Raw genomic sequence first — 19,893 nt, 5'->3', positions numbered from 1 at the left:
GCACATAAGGGTTCACCATGTATTGTCCCCTCAGAGCATTGCAGTCATTTACTGGTAAAGTTGGGTCCTCTGTCCCTTAGGAGACCCAGCTCCGGCCCTCGCTGTGGCCGGCCCTCAGCAACTGTTGCCATGGTTATTACATTTGAGTGCTTTTTATCAAGAAGATGCTGCAACCGCTGAATTGTCTCTAGCAAGAGTTATTTAGGAATAACTAGTTAGTGAGTAGGAATAATGGGTTTAAACTGCCCACAGAAGCCAGCGATCCCAATTATTTTTGCTTTGATCCTGCCTTCTTTCTGGTCTCTGCCAGGTTCAAGTTTAAAGAGAGGGTTAGAGAAAGCAGCAAAGACTGAGTGCTTCCTGAAGGGAAACACACTCATCTCTGCCAGGAGATTAAAGGTCTCTCTTTATAGAAAGCCTCTGCTTTTCAATCAATCATAAATAGGCTATAATAAGGCACAGCAATAAACCAAGAAACGTATATCCTCATCTGTCAGGTTTGGGTGGAGAAATGAGATGCACTTCCCAGTTCCATCACGCTAATTGTTAATCAAGATATGGTGGGCAAAGCCCCAGGGCCGTCCATCAGTAGTGGGGAGCAGTGACGCCCCAGCACTGTGCCCAGCCACGTGCTCCCGCAGCAAGCCTCCAGGCACGGAGCTGGTGGTGGGCATGAGCCCACGGCACTGCTGGGTGCTGGCGCCTGGCGCTGAGCCGTGCTTCAGACCCACTTTCAAGATCACAAAGTGAACGAACAAAGCCTGCTCCAGAAAGCCAAGGCCGTTTTGTTTAGCTCTCACTTAAAGCTCCAAAATGTGTCTGGGTAACAATGGAGCCGGTTTCCCCCTGCAGATCGGGTCCCACAGTGCAGTCCATCAGGCGTTTAATGACACAAATGCCTTTTGCTCCTCTCTGTTACCCTGGCACAGATTTGGGCAGGGCGGTGCATCCCACAGGGCCTGAAGAACAGCACAGCTGCACACTGGGACTCTCCACAGCAATTCAACCCCAGCTTCGTTCACACGCATGAGCTTAAGCCCAGCAGAAACGCGGCAGATGTGAGCGGAGCACATCTCACCTGGAGACAGCCCACGTCCCGTGCTGTGCCGTGCAGGCTCTCAGCGGAGCAGCAGCACTGCGTGGCAGATAGATGTGCACCCAGGAGCAAGCAGAGGGCCGCCTGAGTCGGCTCGAGCACTGAAGCCAGAGCCACCAGGCTCTGCCACGCTGCTCCCGCGGGCTCGGGCAGCCGGCTGTGCTGGCAGGCTGCTGGAGGAGAGCTGCAGCCCAGCACGGAGCTCTGCCTACAGCCCCGCGCAGCAACACCCACGGGCGATGATCTCTTCTCCTGCAAACAGACTCCACTTTCATAACAGCAACAGGCTGCAGACAAATAACTGCATTTCTGTGACGTGACGCCCAAGGAGATCTCGATTCAGCCTTTTCTGAGGTACCAAAAGAGACAGAAAAAGACTTCACTTACTCAAGCTAAAGCAGCTGGATTTAAAGAAATTAAATTTGTCGGTTCATTAGTGTGTAACATAAAAATGAAAAATGCATTTCTAATTCTTGATCCACTAATCCACAATCCGCTGATCTGCAATCCCCAAAGTCCCCCAGGAAAAAAAAGGAAAATCCACAGCAGTCTCCTACTATTTCTCTAAGACTTCCTGGCCAAGTCTTGCAGAGAAAGCTCACGTCGCACACCCTTCCTCCCTTTACAAAATACACTGTGGCATGTTGCTTGCTGTGCTAGAGGGTGTAATGAATAACAAAACCTCAATTGCACTTGTCAGAATAAATGAACTATGGATGTTTTGCGAGGTGCCAAGCTAGATGCTCCACCTGTTTGCTCAACTCTCTATTGATTGGCAATTTCAACTCATTTGCAGCAGCCTTCCCACTCATTAGGACAATTAGTGAGGTCCTATTTGCATTCCTAACCTAGAAGCACTGCAGGAGAGCGTGCTAGGGCCTGGGGAAGACTGCCCTGGTTGGCCGGAAAGGATGTATGTCCCTCTGCTCCTTCTTCCCAGCTGATGTGCGTTCATGGAAGCTGCTCCTCATCCATCTCTTTGCCCCCTGTGCACACACTAAACCATGACTGTTTTGGGCAACATAACTTTCTACACCAAATCCCTCATTAAATTACGTCAAACCCTCAAACGGTCAGGGCGGAGGCATCCAAAATCCTCTCTGGTGAGTGTGCCCCATGCCATCACAACCCACAGTCCTGTGCACAGGGACAGCTGCGAGCCATGGGGTGGGAAATGAGGCCGTGCCCTGGGGTGCCAGCATTGTGCTCAGCTGTCCCCTGGGTGCCCTGTCTAGACAGGCACAACCCCATGTGCTGCCCTGTTCTGGCCTTTGCAAAGCAACTCTGCCTTTACTTGCTGTTCCTCCCCATCACTGAGGCTGCAGAGAGCTCGCTGGCCATGCATGTGTGGTCTGAGCTGTATGGCTGATTTGCATGGGGAGGCCTTGATCCCATTAGATGATGCAGAGATCTCCCTTCTGCAACACTTTTTCTTTCTCCTTTCCAGCAGCTAGGGGAGAAAAGCTTTAAAAGTGCACGACTCCATCAACACCTGCTAATGCCAACACCAGCCCAGACAATACCACCCTGTATTTCTCTATTACTCCCTTTCAGGGGTAGATGAACCCGACAGATTTCAAAAGCAAAGATGCCCTCAGCACACATGGGCCACACGCTGCGTCCGCACCTCCACGTTCCCAAGTTTGTTGGAACACCTCCAAACCCTTCCCCCTCCGCTCTCCATCACCGCAGCCGCACAAGAGCCATCAGTGAACGCACAGCTGTGGGAAGCTCGGGACCAGAAATAGCAGCTTGTTACTAACGCACGTCATCACGCACCAGGGACCCCGCTACACCCCTCGGTTCCTCCACCCCTTGCTGGCACAGCTCTACCAGCTCTTGGGCCCTCTTCCAGGAGCAGCACGCAGCAGCAGCCATGTCAGATCACTTGGAGGGGGACAAGGTGGGATGGAGCCCACTGAGAGACACTGAGGTTGTCACACGGGGACCCTCACCCACTGACCTGGTCTCAGGACACTGAGTGGGCAGGACCAAGCCCTCATTCCCCACGACTCTTGAAGGATTCACTCAATCATAATGCCAAGCCCATTTCGGGCTCCATCTGTCTTTATTCCTTCAGGGACTGATAATGCTGCACTGTGTGTTTTCACACACTAGCTGAACCGAAATTAAGACAGATTTCAATATGAAGTGCCTGAGAAGAAAAAGCATCTTTCAGAAAGAAAATTTCAGGGTAGTTACCTTTCTCAGCTTGGAAAATTATCTTGTTAAGTAAGAAGAGCGGCAAGGTATTAATTTGGAAAACATCACAGGTGAATTCCTGCTTGGCGCGAGACATGCACGCACACCAATAACCTGTTCATGGGCTCTCATGGCAAGAGCAGGGATGGGAAGACAAGGCAGCCCGCCTCCAACGAGAAGCAAGGAGCTTGCAGAAGGAGATCAGAGGGCTCACGTGTGCAGCAGCCGACCGGCAGATTCCTGCAGTCAGCCCCCTGCTGCACCAGGCGTGCACCAGAATCCAGAAACCCTTTTAAATTCTGTCACATCGACAAAAATAGATAAAAAAAAAAAAAACAAGAACCCTTGCATCTCATCACGTATGGCAGGTTTTAGCTGCTTAAGGCAGGGGAACCTCATCTGCATTTCGCTGTACTGTCACCACCTCGTGCTTTTTGTTCCTGCCTCCACTGACTCCAGCCACAGGCGCGTTCTGACCAGACAGACTGCACACCCACATTAATAAGGCAATTCCTATGTTGATCTAGTGGTTTATATGAAGCAGCAGCCCTCATTATTGATCTCAGCAGATGGAGTCAAGGATGAATGGCCTCCCAACAGCCACGGTGGAGCTGTGCCCACCAGCGCCGCATTCACTCATTTCTCTCCCAAGCAAAGAGGTGATCCTGCATCTGTGACAGGCAAGATATATACGGGGATGCTCAAAATGCACAGGGCAACAAACAGAATCAAACATCTGGGCATGAATAACTGAGAAAGAGTTGTGAACACGGGGAGAAGCGGTGTGACGGACAGGACCTCCACCATGACCCACGTGTCACATGGGCTCCAGCTGACACCATCCGAACGCTGGAAGAGTTCCTTCTCTTTCCCATCACCTATTTTCAGGGCATTCTGAAAATTCAAAAAGGACAGGCAGTCTGGAAAGGATGGCTGCAAGACATTATAGGATGCGCTCCACGAGAGATTCAGGAGACAACACTGGTTAGAATCTGTGAGAAGTGCAGTGCGCTGCAGGGACAGCCAGGCACTTGTGACAGAAGTGAGGACGCGGTCCCTTGACGGCTGCCTTCTGGAAGTGGCCACACTACCTCAGAAACTCATTAAACGCAGCAGAAAGGACAAGTAATCTACAGAGAAGCAAATTAGTTTTCAAATCTATTCCGATCTTGCGCAGAGGTGTCAAGGAGCTAGGACTCGGTGGGCAGTGGCAGTGATAACGTCTCTCAAATGTTGGCGATGGCTTCAAGCTGTGGGACAGGGGCTGTCCCCCAAAAGACCCAGAGGGCTGAGAGCTCTGCCCAGCTTCCCAGACAGCCCAGCCAGTCAGCCCCTCCAAACCACACGAGGCAGCTCGAGGGCCTCCGATGGACATTTTCTTTCAAGCAGAAATAGGATCATCTAAAATACAGATCAAAACCCAGCTCACAAGAAGATGCAGAACGTCAGCACCTGAGGGAAGAAGCAAGCAGTCAACAGTGATGATGAGCTTCTTCAGAAAAAGATAATTTCCAGTAAGCTGTTGTTTTTTCTCTTGGCAGAACATTACCCTATGCAAACACGTGGAGAGCCTTGAAGGGGCTGAGGTTGGAAGCAATCTGGTGGAAGACCCGAGGAACTGTCTTCGTGGATGAATAACCAACTGTTTCAATGAATCGGAAGGCGCACGAGCAGACAGAAGAGGAAAAACTTCACAAAAACACTGTAACTAACTGGAAAACAGGCAGGCTGGAAGATGCCAGCCTGGGAACGAGGTCACACGTTGAGCCTTGGTGGCTCTTCAGCCAGCACAGGCCAGGGCCAGCCCTAACGCTGTGGAAGCCTGCAGCTGCTGGCTGGAACTCTACAAGAGCTACAAGCAGGTCCCCGGGTCCCCTCTGAAATCCTGATTCTGCCTTCACCATTCACACTGCAAACCTGCTGAGATCTGCCTTTGCGTGCTGGCGGCATAGCGCCTGCCAGCAATTAAATCCAACAAAAGCAGCAACCAGGAAAGGGGTAGGAGGGTGCGCATAGCAGGACCTGCAAAGAAGGGGATGGGATCCAGATCCTCCTATACGTGCTCAAACAATTGACGTAATCGGGTCGGTTCCGTCCACCCCAAACCCTACACAGTGCAGGTACATAATTGAGGCTAGACCCTGCATTTCCTGCTTTCATTGTTCGTCTTCCTTCCATTTTTTGTTTCTTTGTTCTATTCAAAGCACTTTCTCAACCTCCCTTCTAAAAACACATTAACGAGGGACTGCTACAGCCGCTTGCACAATGTGATTAAAGAGTAGACACACATGCCTCTTCTTTGCGGAGCTTTTTGCACCTATTACTTGGAGGGAATGCAGGGAACATGCAATGTGGAAAAGTCACTGCAGGTCAGGAAAATAATGTAATAATGTAGGTGTTATGTAGGAAAATCTTTGATGCTTGTGAAGCCATTAACTGAGCTCAGAAGCTGTAGTAAAAAGGATAAACAGAGAACATGGATGATGAATAAATAGTGGCTGCAGTGACAAAGGAATACATGCTGTGTCCAGTGATGAAATGCAGAAACAGCACGTTTGGGCTGGCTTGTGCAGAAAGTGGTTAGGTAACCAGTCTGAATGCATATTTTAAACGTAAACCACAATAACTCAACTACTTTAGCAGAGAGCACGCCTTATGCATTTACTAAATGAGAGAAGACAGGAACAGCATGTTTTACGTAACGCAGGACCCGGCTGTGACGAGTTCTCTCTGCAGGTTGTGTCACCAGCTCCCTGCTGCGGGCCAGCCTGCGACCTGTCCATGGCTGCGCCCTGTGAGCTGTGCCTTCGGGGCAGGCCGTCCCCACAGCTCCAGGGCCTCACCTCCTGGTGAGGGACGTGGGGATGGGATCACGCCATAGCCCAGGCTGAGCCCGGCGCAGTGAGCAAACGCACCCGGTACTGAGGAAACTCCAGTCCTGCCCAAGTCTAGGAAGAGCAAAGCTGAGCGATGCTGGGAGGTAAGCCGCAGGTTTTCTCACTGTTGGAGCATGAGCTGAGGCCAATCACTTTGATTTCAGCCATCAGCAACTGAACTTACACTTCCGAGCCTCCTTCCTCCTCTGTCTCCTCCTTCCAGCAGTGCAACCCAACCCAAAGCTTTGGATGTGGTAAATACCTGAAAACTTCCCGCATGTAACAGAAGCGAGAATGTCCCCAGCCTTGAAAATAATCCCTCTGGGGGATGCTAAGATGCCCTAGATGTCCAGCTGAGCCTCCGCTGCTGCACCCGGCCAGCTCCCAGGAACTAGCATTTAGCCAGCATTTAACCAGCATTTAACCTATCAAAGCATTCAGGAAAATGAAAACAGAAGCAACCCTTTGATTCCAGATTTTTCTCCTGGGGTCTGCTCTCCCTGTCTTCATGAGAGGACAAGGATGGCAGTTTACCATTTAATTGTTAATTACACTTTCTTGTTACATTTTAGACGCTGAAAAATGTTTAGGGATTTATTCTTCCACATAATTAACCATAATGATGAAACACAGTTTTATACCACACTGCAGTTTTTGTTAAGGTTATTTATAATGGGGAAAGGCTAAATAGGTTGAGTTCATTATCGCTGCTGAAAAAATTGATGTGACCCAATCAAATTAATTTGAAATTAAGTGCAGTGAGGCTGCTAACTCCACACAAGTCAGGAGTTCAAATAAAAATAGAAGAGAATCTACAAAGCCAGAAATTACCAGTGGGCAGGGAGTCGAGCGAGAATTACCGCGTCTGAGAGGTGGCAAGCACACAAAGTTGTCAAACAAGGCCACTGAAGCAAACAGCGAAAATGAATAAAGAGATGGGAAAAGATTGTAGGGTGTAAAAAGAGAAGCCAGAGGAGGAAGGGACAAACATGAAGATGGATTTGAAATAAATGGGTAGGGACAGTGCTTGTTAAGCTAACTATATGTATTTTGCAGCCTGGAGATTCTTACGTCCTGATGAGATAGAACTGAAGCAGGGTCGTTAATTTCACTTTTCCTGAGTTTATTGCTTAACACTGGACCTAAATATCAAACAGCAGTGAGCGCCAACCAGCTCCACTGCGAGGTCAAACTGAACTCAAAACCATTACATCTGCTGGGAACATTTTCCTCCAACAAAGACTCCCTGGAAGGAGCCAGTACTGCTCTGACACAGTGCAGCAGCCCTACACCGCAGAACCTCGGAATACGGACACAGCAGGGATGGATGGGAGGCAGCATTCCCCCAGCCCTGCCCCCGAAGAAAAGATGACGAGAAAGCAGAAGCCAAACTGAAAACAGCCGAGCAACATACGTGCACCTGAGCAAGCTCGAAACGCCCTGGGGGTGGTAAGGGGAACAGTGGCTGCTGGGATGTTTGTGATGCACACGGTCATAACTTAAGGGATTAATTAATAATCTCAAGAGAAATGGGTACAGGAAGCAATGGGCTGACATCCAACATCCCTAGGAAAATTACGGGCTGTTACAAGACGATGCTCCGTCTGCCAGCTGTGATGAGTTTGCTCCCAAGACTTCACCAAGCCAAAATGGGGGACAGCAAGATCTTAGGAGCTCTGGGCTTGCTGAAAGGTCTCCCAGCCAGAGCAGCTGAGATGGGGCTGCCCAGCGTCCTGCCAGGACACACAGCAAACACAAGCTCAGAGAACTGCTTTGACACCTTGCCCCCAGCCAGCAGCTTGAGCAGAGCTGGGGTCCCGGCTCCCCATGGGGCTCATTCTTCACTTTTTGCCCCCACCCCCCCCCACCCCCTTCCTCTCCTCACGAAATACAAACTGCTTCTCTTTGCCTCACAGGTTGCATGGCTTAGCTTCTCTCCATCCTCACCTCTAATTCACCCCTAAGCATATGGGGAGAATTTGGGATAAAGCTTCAAGAATGCATTTGACATAAATTATTGTTCCCCTTTTAAACGGATTACAAAAATCCTTTTATTACAAAATATTAAAATGTCCAAATTATTGGTGTGGAAAAAATGTTTCCTGGCGGTAAAGTTTTTAAAAATTGAGGTTTTAATCACAAACATAATCCTTCCTGGCTAACATTTCCAGCCTTGTGAAACATCTAGATACAAATTGCGGAGGCCTGGCTGTGCTGCGAACAAAGGAAGATGCTGCCTGTAAATAGCTTAGAGGACATCAGAAGACACTTCTCTCATCAGCAATCTTTTTAGCTTAATATAGCTCCTCTTTGCATAAAACATTGACATTTTTTGCAATGCTTGGACCCAATGGCGCGAATGCTGATTGCCACCCGAAGATACTGGAGCGTACCTTCAGAAATATGCGGCAGCGTTTTACAGACAGCAGTTTTACTTGCCTCCAAAATGCTGTATCTTAATATTTCATACTTTATATATATTTAAATGTTAGTACCACTGGATAAACGCTAACATGCTTTTATGCTAATGCAATCACTGAAAATCCAGATAATGTTGTGTATTGGCATATTCTGTTAGTGAATTATGGATACCTAAATGTACAATCCCACATGCCTAGCAATTATTTTTGTTAGTGCATTTAACTTTTATTTGCAATCAGAGCACTTGAGGATTGTTCAAATGAAGTTTACTTTTGTAAACTGCTGAATGGAAAACATTTTGTTGAAGGTTTAAGAACAGTGAGACTGTGATGAGGCTGCAGAGTTGCAATAAGGGCACCGCTCAGAGAACTCTGCCAGATGGAACGATGTTTGATTTGGTCACAAACTCGGCAATTAAACCCCCAATGTCGAAAATGAAGGACGTATGAGAGAAACAAGAGATGAAATTTTGATTTCTTTCGTCCCAGGTCACCCTCTTCCAAGACAAGAGGCTCACGAACAGGGGCAGATGGATACCTGGAAGACAACACCCATCCCAGCAACACCCAGGCAACCAGACCCTGCGACCTCTTGCTCCGGGAGCCAGACCCCTCTGTGCTAAGGCTGCTTTTCAAGCAAGGAGCAGAAATCTCGAATAGCCCCTGCTGTGCCCTCTGCCTCCTCCTTCCTTTGCTGATTCAACATCTTGCGCAGGTACACGGCCCGGGTGCTCCATTTGTTGATACACCTGAAAACCAGCTCTGAGCCAGAACTCAGCAGGACTGCACGCAGGCAGGTCCGGGGACACGACCTAAGGCAGTGCTGCTGCCCATCAGCAGCTGCACTTAAATCCACTTAAATCCACAATGAAACCAATGCCTGAAGTAAGGGGAGAAATCTCTAGCTCCTGCTCACCCCGCAGCAGGTCACTCGGCAGTGAGGGACAACTGCAGCGAGAAAGTTCCAAGGCTGGGGATGGAAATCAGAGGTTTGGTTTTAGACCGTGAACTTGGGCAATCACTGGACTCTGTATGAGAACACAGTCCGAACTCTGTACAGCAGAGCAAGACCTGGGTGATGCAGCTGGCTGCTCCATCCTTCACCAGCTTCACACCTGGACCCACCCGAACAGTCAGGGACAAAGAACATCTGAAGAAAACATGAATATTCTTCATTCTACAAATCCTGGCTCTGACTCCGACAGGCCTGAGACTGCTCAGAGCCCTGTGGTTTTTTTGGGCATAACACAACTTGGCTGCTCACAGTAGCACTGGTAAAGCTCTCTCCTCCAGACTCAGCTGCAGAAGGAGTTCCAGCTACCCCAGGCTGGCTGAGGAGCTGCTACAATCACAATCTAATTTTTTTGGAGGAAGGTTTGCTTAGCTTGCAGCCCCTGCCCTGAGCCAAGCTAGCTGCTCTGGAAGGTGACCAAGCAGCCAACCAGGTGGTCGTGAGCAGGAGACTGCAGCCTGTAGCCCAGACATTCAGCACAGGACCCGACACCAGCACGTGAGCGCAGCTCACAGCCCCGCAGCCCAGCATGCTGCACCTCCAGGCACTTTAAGAAAATCCCTACAGCCCGACTGAGGCCATTAGGAACAACTCTGAGGGAAAGAAATAAATAACAACCCCTTCGAAGAACAAAACACAACCAAAGAAATGCTTAGCATTAAATACTTGAAATGCCCCTGGCAGCTAAAATGGAGCACAGAGTAACCTGAGAAAATGTACGAACAAACAAATTAAGCAGCAAGCACAAAGCAGATGAGTTGGCATGTAGGTGTCTTCTGAGAAAGCTTAAGCACAGCACGGAGAAAAAAGCAAACTCAAAACCCAGGCATAATATTTCCTCACATTTTGGAACTGAGCTCTCAGACAATGCTTCATCTGAACCACTAAAAATTACCATCTGTCAGAATATCCTTTAAAGAAAAAAGGCTTCAAAGTTTCCAAAGTTATATTTTCACATTGTCGTGTTAGAAAAGTACAGTTTCTGCCCAAAGAAAGGCATTTTCAATGGAGGAATACTATGCAAAGCATTAGCTTCATCAGCCACCGCTACATGCCCATATCATCAGACAATTAATTTCTTGGGTCCTGATAATGTCACATTAGCTAAGTCAGGGAAGACAGGATTCAATAGTCTCTTTTTATTTTGTAGGTTTCCTTTAAATGTTTCCAGAGCCCCTGCATGACTTCCTCTTTATGGAACATAATTAAACATCCACATGCCATTAAAGATCCTAAGGAAAAGATTACAACGTTGTTTCAAATATTAATGCATGCCGGCATAGGAAGAGCAGGCCTGTATTTCTGAAGTGAAGGAATGAATCTTATTGTGATCAGCAAGTCAAGCTCTGCTTCCAACCACGAGCTGGATCATTTCCTGCTGTAAATCAGGGCACCTGCTGCTGTCACTGAAACCACATTACTTTACACATGCTGAAGACCAATTGCACTGTATATAAGATTGCAAAAGAAATGTAGATCTGTAGACTATATATTAGACTAAGCAATAAATAATTTATAATGGTGGAGAAAGCCATCGTATTTTTAGGCATAGAAATAAGCAGATACAATGGCCCTGACTTTCAATCTTCAGCCTGAGCTTCTGACCTTGGAGTTTGGGTCCATCCAATGCATTTCTAAGTCTCGAGCGAATGCACAAGACAAAGCCCAGAGAGCCATCAAACAAAAGGAGCACCAGCAAAACCCGTTCTACTCACGTGGCACACACTCCCAGCTGGCACCAGGCAGCCTGGGCAGCTCCTTTCGGCAACAGACATCCTGCAGTGAATCACAAGCATCCTCTAGATCAGCCTGTAACCCTGTGTCTAATTGAAACCCTTTAGGTTATGCCTGTAGGTCAGAGGCACGTGTCCCCAGGGCTAAAAACAAAACCTTCAGAGACCATGGGAGTTGCTACGTTTCTGAAATCAGCATCTCACTGCCCTAAAGCAGCCTGGCAGCAAGGAGTAGGAGGGAGAAAGGAGTTCTCCGGGCAATCATAACTGCCTCATCCTTGAAATCTTCCCCCTTAAAGGGCTGCTAAGGGGAAAGGAGGAGAGGCAGTACTATTCCCTTTGGATCGTGCAAAAACGAGGAGCTCAGAGAAAAAAGCAATCCGTTTCCATGCTGAATTACTTCTGGCTAAGTCTAATGAGCAGGGTGAGGATGTACTGAAGAGAAGCCTGCGGGAAGCAAAGGGCTGCAAGGAAAGGGCTGGGTGGGGGAAGAGGAAACTTGGGTGTCACGGGAGGAGAAAAGTTTCCAGCTCTGGCTATTGGAAATAAACCAGAGGGCCGAGGAGAAGCACCTGGCACGCCTGGTCTCGGGGGACAGAGCTCACCTGGAGAGCGCGGCTCCCAGCACAAAGGCAGCGTGCTCCTTCAGGACAGCCTCTGTGCTGTTCAGGCCCTCGATCACCAGCCGCAGTCCGCCCATGGAGAGGAAATCCTTTGCGTTGTCCACCTGGGAGAGAGCAGATCCCTGTCAGCACGGAACAGCCACAGGCCTCGAGACTCAATTCAGCAATGCTTCAGGAGCGCCTTGCTTCAGAAGGAGCTTCATCTCCCCGTCCCTCCCCATCTCATCAGCTCGGAGCTTTAAAAGCAATTCTGAATTAACAGAACAATCGTGGCGTGTGTTTCACACAATGCTGCCGGTGAGCAATGGACGTCATGCGTCTGCTGACAGGTGGCTATTATCCAATGCAGCAGGCATCGCTGACACTTGGATTAACTATCCAAACTTCCCCCTGCACGTGCTCTGGGAGTACAGGAAACCTGGTGATGTCAGAAGAGAAGAGAAAATTCTCCGCTCGCTCCCCTGAGCGGCCATTACCGGAACCCAGGGAATCGTGTGTTTTGCAAACGCAATTAATTAATTAATGCTCTAATTGTAGCACCAGGAGTTAGAAATGTGTAAGAGCCCATCAGCAGCCTCGGTACATCAGCAGCTGCACGGCTGTGCCAGGCGTTTTTCATGACCACAGTTAAAACGTTCAAGCAGACGTGAAAAGCAAGCAGGCAGTCCCTGTTTGGGAACGCTAGCAAGGAGCTTTTCCCTAGGGCAGCCCATACAATGATTTTTCTAAATCCGACAATATGGGACTAAGTGCCACTAGGGAAAAGTTTAAACGTTAGTGGGAATTCCTCCAGGAAATTTATCAGTCTCTGACTTGAAGGAGACGTGGGGCAAACCAGACAAAAATCACAGCGGACATCTGTTCGTAGGGAGAAAATTAAAACAGGGCTCTGGGTGGTTTGTAAACAAAAGTCAGAGAAACACAGCAAAGTGCTTCCAGTACAAAATTCAGTCCAAAGTCAAATCGATGCATTTTGCTTTTAAAGGCTTTTTTTGCAGCTTAAAAGGAAATGTCTGACAAATTCGCCGAATTGCTTGTGCAAAAAATTTCTTTTGTGAAAGACACAAAGAGGACAGCGTCATGTTGGTGGATGGAAACAGAACATAAAAATTAGAATAACTGCGCCAAATGACCTCCTCATTTCAGTGAGAGCGCTGAGCTGACGGAGTAGGACAGAATAAACACTGCACACTACTCCCATGCTCTCCCTTAGCTGACAGTCACTTCATGCTTAGCTTTATTTTTATCTTGACCGTGTACCTTCACCAGAATTGGCCATACGTCAGATGCTTTGGGTACCCAAGAGAACAAACAAACTATTTAGCTTTATGTCCTACAAGCCTGCCTTTATAAGCACAAACTGGGGAGCTAAAGCTCATCCGTTCTCCCCACTAGGACAATAGCTGCCACTCGCTGTCCTGCTGCAGAGCTGCCAACAGAAAGCCCATCTCTGTGGGTTTGCTGCAGCTCACTCAGGATTTGCAGCAGCTGTTTGATCCTTTCAGATCCTACTTTTAACTGCCCCTATAGGCTGGATCTGCCAGGCCTCTTACTTTTCTTTGTAGACAAAGGTGGTCCTGCAGAAATCTATACAGCAACCTACATTCATCCACCGGCAGGGGCTTTGATGGCTCCAACTGTAAGAACCGGGAAGCTGTTTCAAGGCTAGAATTGGACATTTCCTTCTGCTCAGGAGGGAACAGACTCACTAGGCAACACCAGGCCAGAAAGTTTGCATCCAGCAGCAGCTGGGATAAATCCAGCCGTCATGGTATCCTCACCGAGAGCAGAGTCCTGCGGGGCAGCTCTCCTGCCAGCCAGAGAGCTCTGCCACAGAATACAAATTGTGCTGCAAAGCTTATTTTGAAGATGTGTTCCTTTTTTAACGGCATCCTTTTCTTCGCTGGAGTATCTCGTGAGAGCTCCTTCCCTCACCACTGAGAAAAGGAACACCAAAAACCACAACAGAAGTCCCAAACTCAACAACTCAGAGGCACTGACCTCTCTGGGGAGCGGAGGCTGCTGCGAGGCACTCTGCCTGCGCCTCGCTTCAGTCCACTGAAAACAGCGCAAAGAAAGGCAAAGATCAAAAGAGCTCTTGACTAAAGTACACAGGCAAGGTTGGAGAGGAGAGGGATGGGAGAAGAACAAATATGACAGCAGTTACTCAGGGAGCACCTTCAAATTGGAAGAGAAAGAAACTGGGGAGAGGAGATGAGAGAGAAAATGTTGGAAAATAAGAGCGAGGAAAAGCTGCATGTCAACCATCTGCAACAGAGAGGAAATTAGCAGTGAGAAATGGTGTAGCATGTCAGAGGAGGGAAAGGAGAAAGATAAGGAGAGTAAATAATTGAGAGAAAGAGCCTGCAAAGCATGGAGCCGGGCTTGGCTCCGCACACTGCTGTGCAAGCACCGTGAACTCTGTTTATAAATGAGTTATGCTCTGGCCTCTTCACATTTGCATTTGGTTTTTATGCATCACAGATAACCTAGCAAGCCAAACCTTCCTCCAAGATGGGCTCCCAAACATGCCAACTTGAATCCTGACTGATGAGAAGCAAAGCAGAGCTGGCAACCCAAACCTCAGCAAGTATGGAGCCCTCGGGCCAGCACTCGGGCGAAGGAGCTCAGCCCCTGCCTGCAGTTCGCCTCGTGGGTCAGGTCCAGGATGCCCAGGACCACCCCCCAGAGCAGGGCATGATCCTTAGCTTGCAGGGCACAGTGTGTGCCACTCAACGGGCGCTCTGGGAGATGAGCAGTCAGCAAAGCAGCAGCAGGTTGCCCCTGGTCCCTGCGTAGGGCCCCAGGCTGGCTGCCCCAGGCCTGGGCACGGCACAGCTCCGCAGAGGGCTGCCCGCCGGTATGCGGTGCAGGTGGATCTGGCTGCTGTTCAGTAATTACATTAAGCCAGTGCTGCTCAAGTCAGTACCAAGCAGAGATAATGTTCTGGACGCATTCAAGTCGCTGGAAGAAGAAAGGGAAGGAAAAGCCATGCTGGCTTACAGACAAGTCATATTTCTTATCAGCTTCCTGCCTGATGAGAAGGTGCTGCCCAGCCATCTGCCCCGACAGCGCAGGCACAGAGCGGCGTTGTGATCGATGCACAAAGGAGCCCTCTGTGCTCCGTGCCAGCTTCCCTGCCATTTCCCCTGCCTGACCCATTTGATGCTGGATGCGGTTCCCTTTGATGCTCGGGTCAGTCCCTGCCCAGGCAGCGGAGATCATTTCCCTGCTGCTCTTGATGGTCTGAAATCGTTCACCCCAAGCAGGCAGGATTTTGTGCTGGAATAATTCAGAACACGATGCTGGAAAGCAAAGCATCCTAGCGTGTTTGGGGGCTGCTTCTTAGAATGCTGGCCTGATGCTCTGGCACCCTTAACCACAAGAATTAGCCCGAGTATAAATAAATACAAAGCTCTGAGGGCACCCATTGTTCACACTTTTTCTCTGAGTCAGACAGATGCCGTCAGTGAAACAAAGGCACGGAGAACAAACAGCAAGGAAGCCTCTGCGTGTGCATGACAGAGATTTAATGTGGAAATACAAGACAAAGAGCCCTGGAAATAACATTTGTATTAGATGGAGTATGGGACTCCATCCTCAGCAGCTCATTCCTTCAGCTAACTTCAGAAAAAAATACGTGTTTGTTTTTTAATAAATGCCATTGCAGTGAAAGGTCTTGCACTGCTACCTCTCAAGAGTTCGCATTCACTCTCTGAAAAGTCACCGAGAGCAACTACTCTCCCAGTCCACCCCAGTTCCTCCCAGTTGCTGCGCAGGGAGAACCCCATCCTCCCCACAAGGCTGTGCACAGCCTTGATGCCCGGCCACGCAGTCACTGACCGCAAAGGAGGAGAATGATATGCCCACAGACTGCAGCAAACCAGAGCTGAAAACGTGAGCGGAAAGCACACAAAGAGAGATTTGAGGGGGAAAGAGAAAATGTGAGAGCAAACCAGAAGAGGACAGATTTCAGGAGATATTCAACCTCACGCACAGTTAATTAGCACGGCTCAGCTGATGCTCAGCAGCTGGCCTTTTGCCTGAGCTTTCAGCCATTTCTGCCACCAGCCCAGCTCTGAGAGAGGCTCTGCAGGCCATTCCTTACTCATGTCAAGACAAAACACAGGCTTTGGGTGTCTCTCATCTCTCTGGTACGAAGACATTCTCTGTCAACTGGTGTAAGGACACCTACCTGCAGCCACAGACACTTTCCATGGAAGAAACGAGAAAATATTACTGTTTTCTTTTAGCAGCCACCACTATACTCACCCACAAAATTGCAGATAAACCCATTTTCACAATATTAACACATATATAAAGGAAGAAAAAGAGGACAAGGAAAAAAGCCTGAAAGCAGACAACAAATCAAGCAACACTAACCCCTAGGAAACTGCTTGCTACTGTTACGAGTGATGATTTATTCAAACTCGGATAAAATATAAGCCTGCAGTAGCCCTCCACTATCTGTTATTGTCCCAGGATTATGCTAATTAAGGAATTTGTATTACCTGATACCGATAAGAAAAATAAAACCGCATTTATGATACCTTAGTCCCTGGATTCTACACAGTAGATACAAATGCGTTTTTGTTACCTGGTGAACGTAATATTCAAGATCATAAAGTGCTGCTACTTTTTCATCCAGCGTGGAAGCGGAGCTGTTAAATTTGCTGATCAATTTATCCATGATTTCATAATCTGTCTCCATCTTCACGTTCAGCTTTTCAAACTCTTCCCTCAGTTGCTCTATGGGACGGAACTTCTTCCTCACTTCTTCCTCGTGGGCCTTGAAAGCAGGAGAAAACCAAATATGAAGGCAGGTAATAAAGTTGTAGCAAGCAAATGCAACCCAGATGTCCAAGGGGAACCCGGCTGACTTGGATTACCACAGTGAGGTACGGGAGGGTACTCTGGGAAAGGGCGTTGGAGCTGAAGGCAGGGAGAGGGAACACTTGTGCAGGTGCAGATCTGGGCAGCTGGTTCTGCAGCTGGTTCTGATGTGCTGCCCTGGCTCACTGCAGGTCCCACCACACACGGGTGCCTGCCTGTGGATGGCACAGGGCAGCCTGGGCACCCAGAGGCTCACACAGCAACACTGCACCATGCAGCACTCATCCTTCCGAGTGCAGCCCAAGCAGAGCAGCCTGCTGGGTGTTCAGGCACTTCTGAGAAGCCCTGGAACCCAGTTATCTGTAAAATACAGCCCTTGGGTAGCAGCACACATTCCCCGAGCCGCTTAGCCTGCACCCATACACCTTTTCTACACCTTGTGAACCTTTCAAAACAACACTGAGCACTGAGGCAACAAGCGCTGCTGGTCTTCCTCTGCATGCATGGGGATGTTCTCAAGACCTGACTGCTCACAGCCTGGGGCAAGCTCCCCTGACCTCGCAGTCGACCGTGTTGGGCAGTAGGTTGCACAAAGGGGAGACAGCTGAAGCACCATGCCATGGGGCTCATTCCAGGACAGCGGCCATTTTGCAGTGCTGCTTGTACAAACAGCACCCAGAGGGCTTCGAGGAACTGAGAGCAATGGCAGGGTGTGTGACAGGGAAGGAGAAGGCTCTGCCAGAGACCTGAGCCCAGACAGCAGCAGCACTGGTGGCACTGGGACAGGCGGGGCAGAGCCTGCTGCTGCACACAAGGACGCAGAAAGGACACACCAAAGGTGGGCTGCCCAAGAGCTGGAGAAAGCAAGAAGGCAAGAAACAGGGATGGAGGTAAAAGCAATCTAATGATGTACAATCTGCACTGATGATTGCCAGACTAATCACTATAGGAACTGCACAGACACACAGAATGCTATCCCCACTCCAACCACACAGAAGAAATGGCTTTTGCAATAGCATATACAGGAGCATGCTTGGTGTAACTCAATTTACTTTGACACAGTTACTTCAAGGATGAATTTGCTCCCTGCAGGAGAGATTTTAAATGGAGTACTTCAGGTCCATTAGATATAGCTGTTTTTAGCCCAGTTGCTGGGACAATAGCAATTCTAACAGATTTTTCTAAAATATGGCTTATTTTCACATAATAGAGTGTCACTAATTTTTGCATTTAAATGACACTCATTTCAAGAAGTCCCGCTATCAGTAATGCTGGCTGCTGCATAAATAATCTTACAGTAAACAAAACACTGCCCTGATGCCAGATAGAGGAGAATAGATTTTCTGGGACTCAAAGACTATTGTCTGGATTCCCACCTCAATTTTCCTTCTACTTCAAGGCAGCAGGAGGAGCTAGGGCCTAAGGAAAGTCTTCCAATCAGAAAAGGAGAAAAAAGGCCGTGATCAATCTGATGGATCATATATAATCCACCCATGTCATGCCAGTGGCTGCTCCTGTCCTGGGGACCAGTTCCAAGCAGCACACATATTCTGTTTGACTTTATCATAGAATCATATAACAGCCTGGGTTGAAAAGGACCTCAAAGGTCATCGAGTTTCAACCCCCCTGCTGAGTGCAGGGCCGCCAACCACCAGCCCAGGCTGCCCAGAGCCACGTCCAGCCTGGCCTTGAATGCCTCCAGGGACGGGGCATCCACAACCTCCCTGGGCAACCTGTTCCAGTGCGTCACCACCCTCTGTGTGAAAAATTTCCTCCTAATATCTGACCTAAATCCCCCGTTTCAGTTTAAAACCATTTGCCCTTGTCCTATCACTATCAACCCATGTAAACAGTTGTTCCCCCTCCTGTTTATACGCTCCCTTCAAGTACTGGAAGGCCACAATGAGGTCTCCCCGGAGCCTTCTCTTCTCCAAGCTGAACAAGCCCAGTTCCCTCAACCTTTCCTCATAGGAGAGGTGCTCCAGCCCTCTGCTCATCTTGGTGGCCTCCTCTGGACTCGTTCCAAGAGCTCTGTGTCTTTCCTGTGCTGGGGGCCCCAGGCCTGGACACAATACTGCAGATGGGGCCTCACAAGAGCCGAGTAGAGGGGGACAATCCCCTCCCTCTCCCTGCAGGCCGCTCCTCTTTTAATGCAGCCCAGGATACAGCTGGCCTTCCGGGCTGCAAGATTTAGATCGTCCGCTCTCTGTAACCAAACAGGAAGTTTACAGCTTCTGTCAGCAAACTTCAGCCTATGTTTCAGCATAGCCATTCGGTTTTTGCCACCCAAGCATGAGACTGAAAACGTAAGCCATAAGATCCCTTCTAGATTCAAGCGTTCAGAGGATGCTACGTCCTGTGGTTGGTCACCACCACTGAGTTCAAAACAGGAGAGCCTGAGCTGTACTTTTTGTACTAATAATGAACAGCACATCACTTCCTTTACAAACACCACCACACTGAAATTCATTCCACTTTGGGGGGTTTGCAGACATCTTTGTGAACTAAGTGGCAGTTGAACAAATAAATCCAAACAATGGATAAAAATACAATGCAAACAATGGAAAGGAAATAGGTACGTGGGTTCACATAAGTGTTTGCAAGTAATGTTTCTGCATTATTAATTCAGATCTAATCACAATAGTATCCAAATAGAAAACTCTCAGGGGTCTGTCATCTTCCTGAGTGCACCTGCTCTGGGTTCCCAGCAAAGATCAAGTAATTCCACGTCAGCAGTGGCACACCAAGAACGACAGCAAGAAATCTGGCGGCTTGATTTAACCATCGTATTTCCAAGACATGCTGCACAGGGCATTTGCATCAGCACTGTGCATTGCTTTAGCAACAAGGAACTGTCCTTACCATTCTTTCCGCCTTCTCACTTTCCTTCATTTTAGCCAATGCCTTTTTGAGCTCCTGGGATGTGAATGAATTTGTGTCAATATCCATCTTGTTTAGCCTTGCAGAGGAAACAAAAAGAAAGCATTATACGAGGGAACAATTTTATCTGTAATATTTTCACCATAATATATCAGCAAAGGATAATACCAGGGGAAAAAGAGCTAAGAGCACTAGAATACATGTATCTCACTTAAAAC

The 19,893-nt window shown here is 48.6% G+C and overlaps 1 protein-coding gene across 3 annotated transcripts in view; it reads right to left on the bottom strand.

The window, feature by feature from the left end:
- The window catches only part of SIL1 (SIL1 nucleotide exchange factor), a 92,112-nt gene that overhangs the window by 19,494 nt on the left and 52,725 nt on the right, over positions 1-19,893 (bottom strand). For all 3 annotated transcript variants that reach the window (XM_021410933.1, XM_021410934.1, XM_021410935.1), the window contains 3 exons: positions 19,658-19,754; positions 16,560-16,751; positions 11,945-12,066 (listed from right to left, as the gene is read on the bottom strand). In XM_021410933.1, coding sequence (XP_021266608.1) covers positions 11,945-12,066; positions 16,560-16,751; positions 19,658-19,754 — 411 coding nt within the window. The remainder of the gene's footprint in view (positions 1-11,944; positions 12,067-16,559; positions 16,752-19,657; positions 19,755-19,893) is intronic.

The sequence above is a fragment of the Numida meleagris genome, chromosome 12 (assembly GCF_002078875.1).
Source record: "Numida meleagris isolate 19003 breed g44 Domestic line chromosome 12, NumMel1.0, whole genome shotgun sequence".
NCBI classification, from domain to species: Eukaryota; Metazoa; Chordata; class Aves; order Galliformes; family Numididae; genus Numida; species Numida meleagris.
The sequence above is the reverse complement of the archived record's forward strand: the minus strand, read 5'-3'. Positions and strand labels throughout refer to the sequence as shown.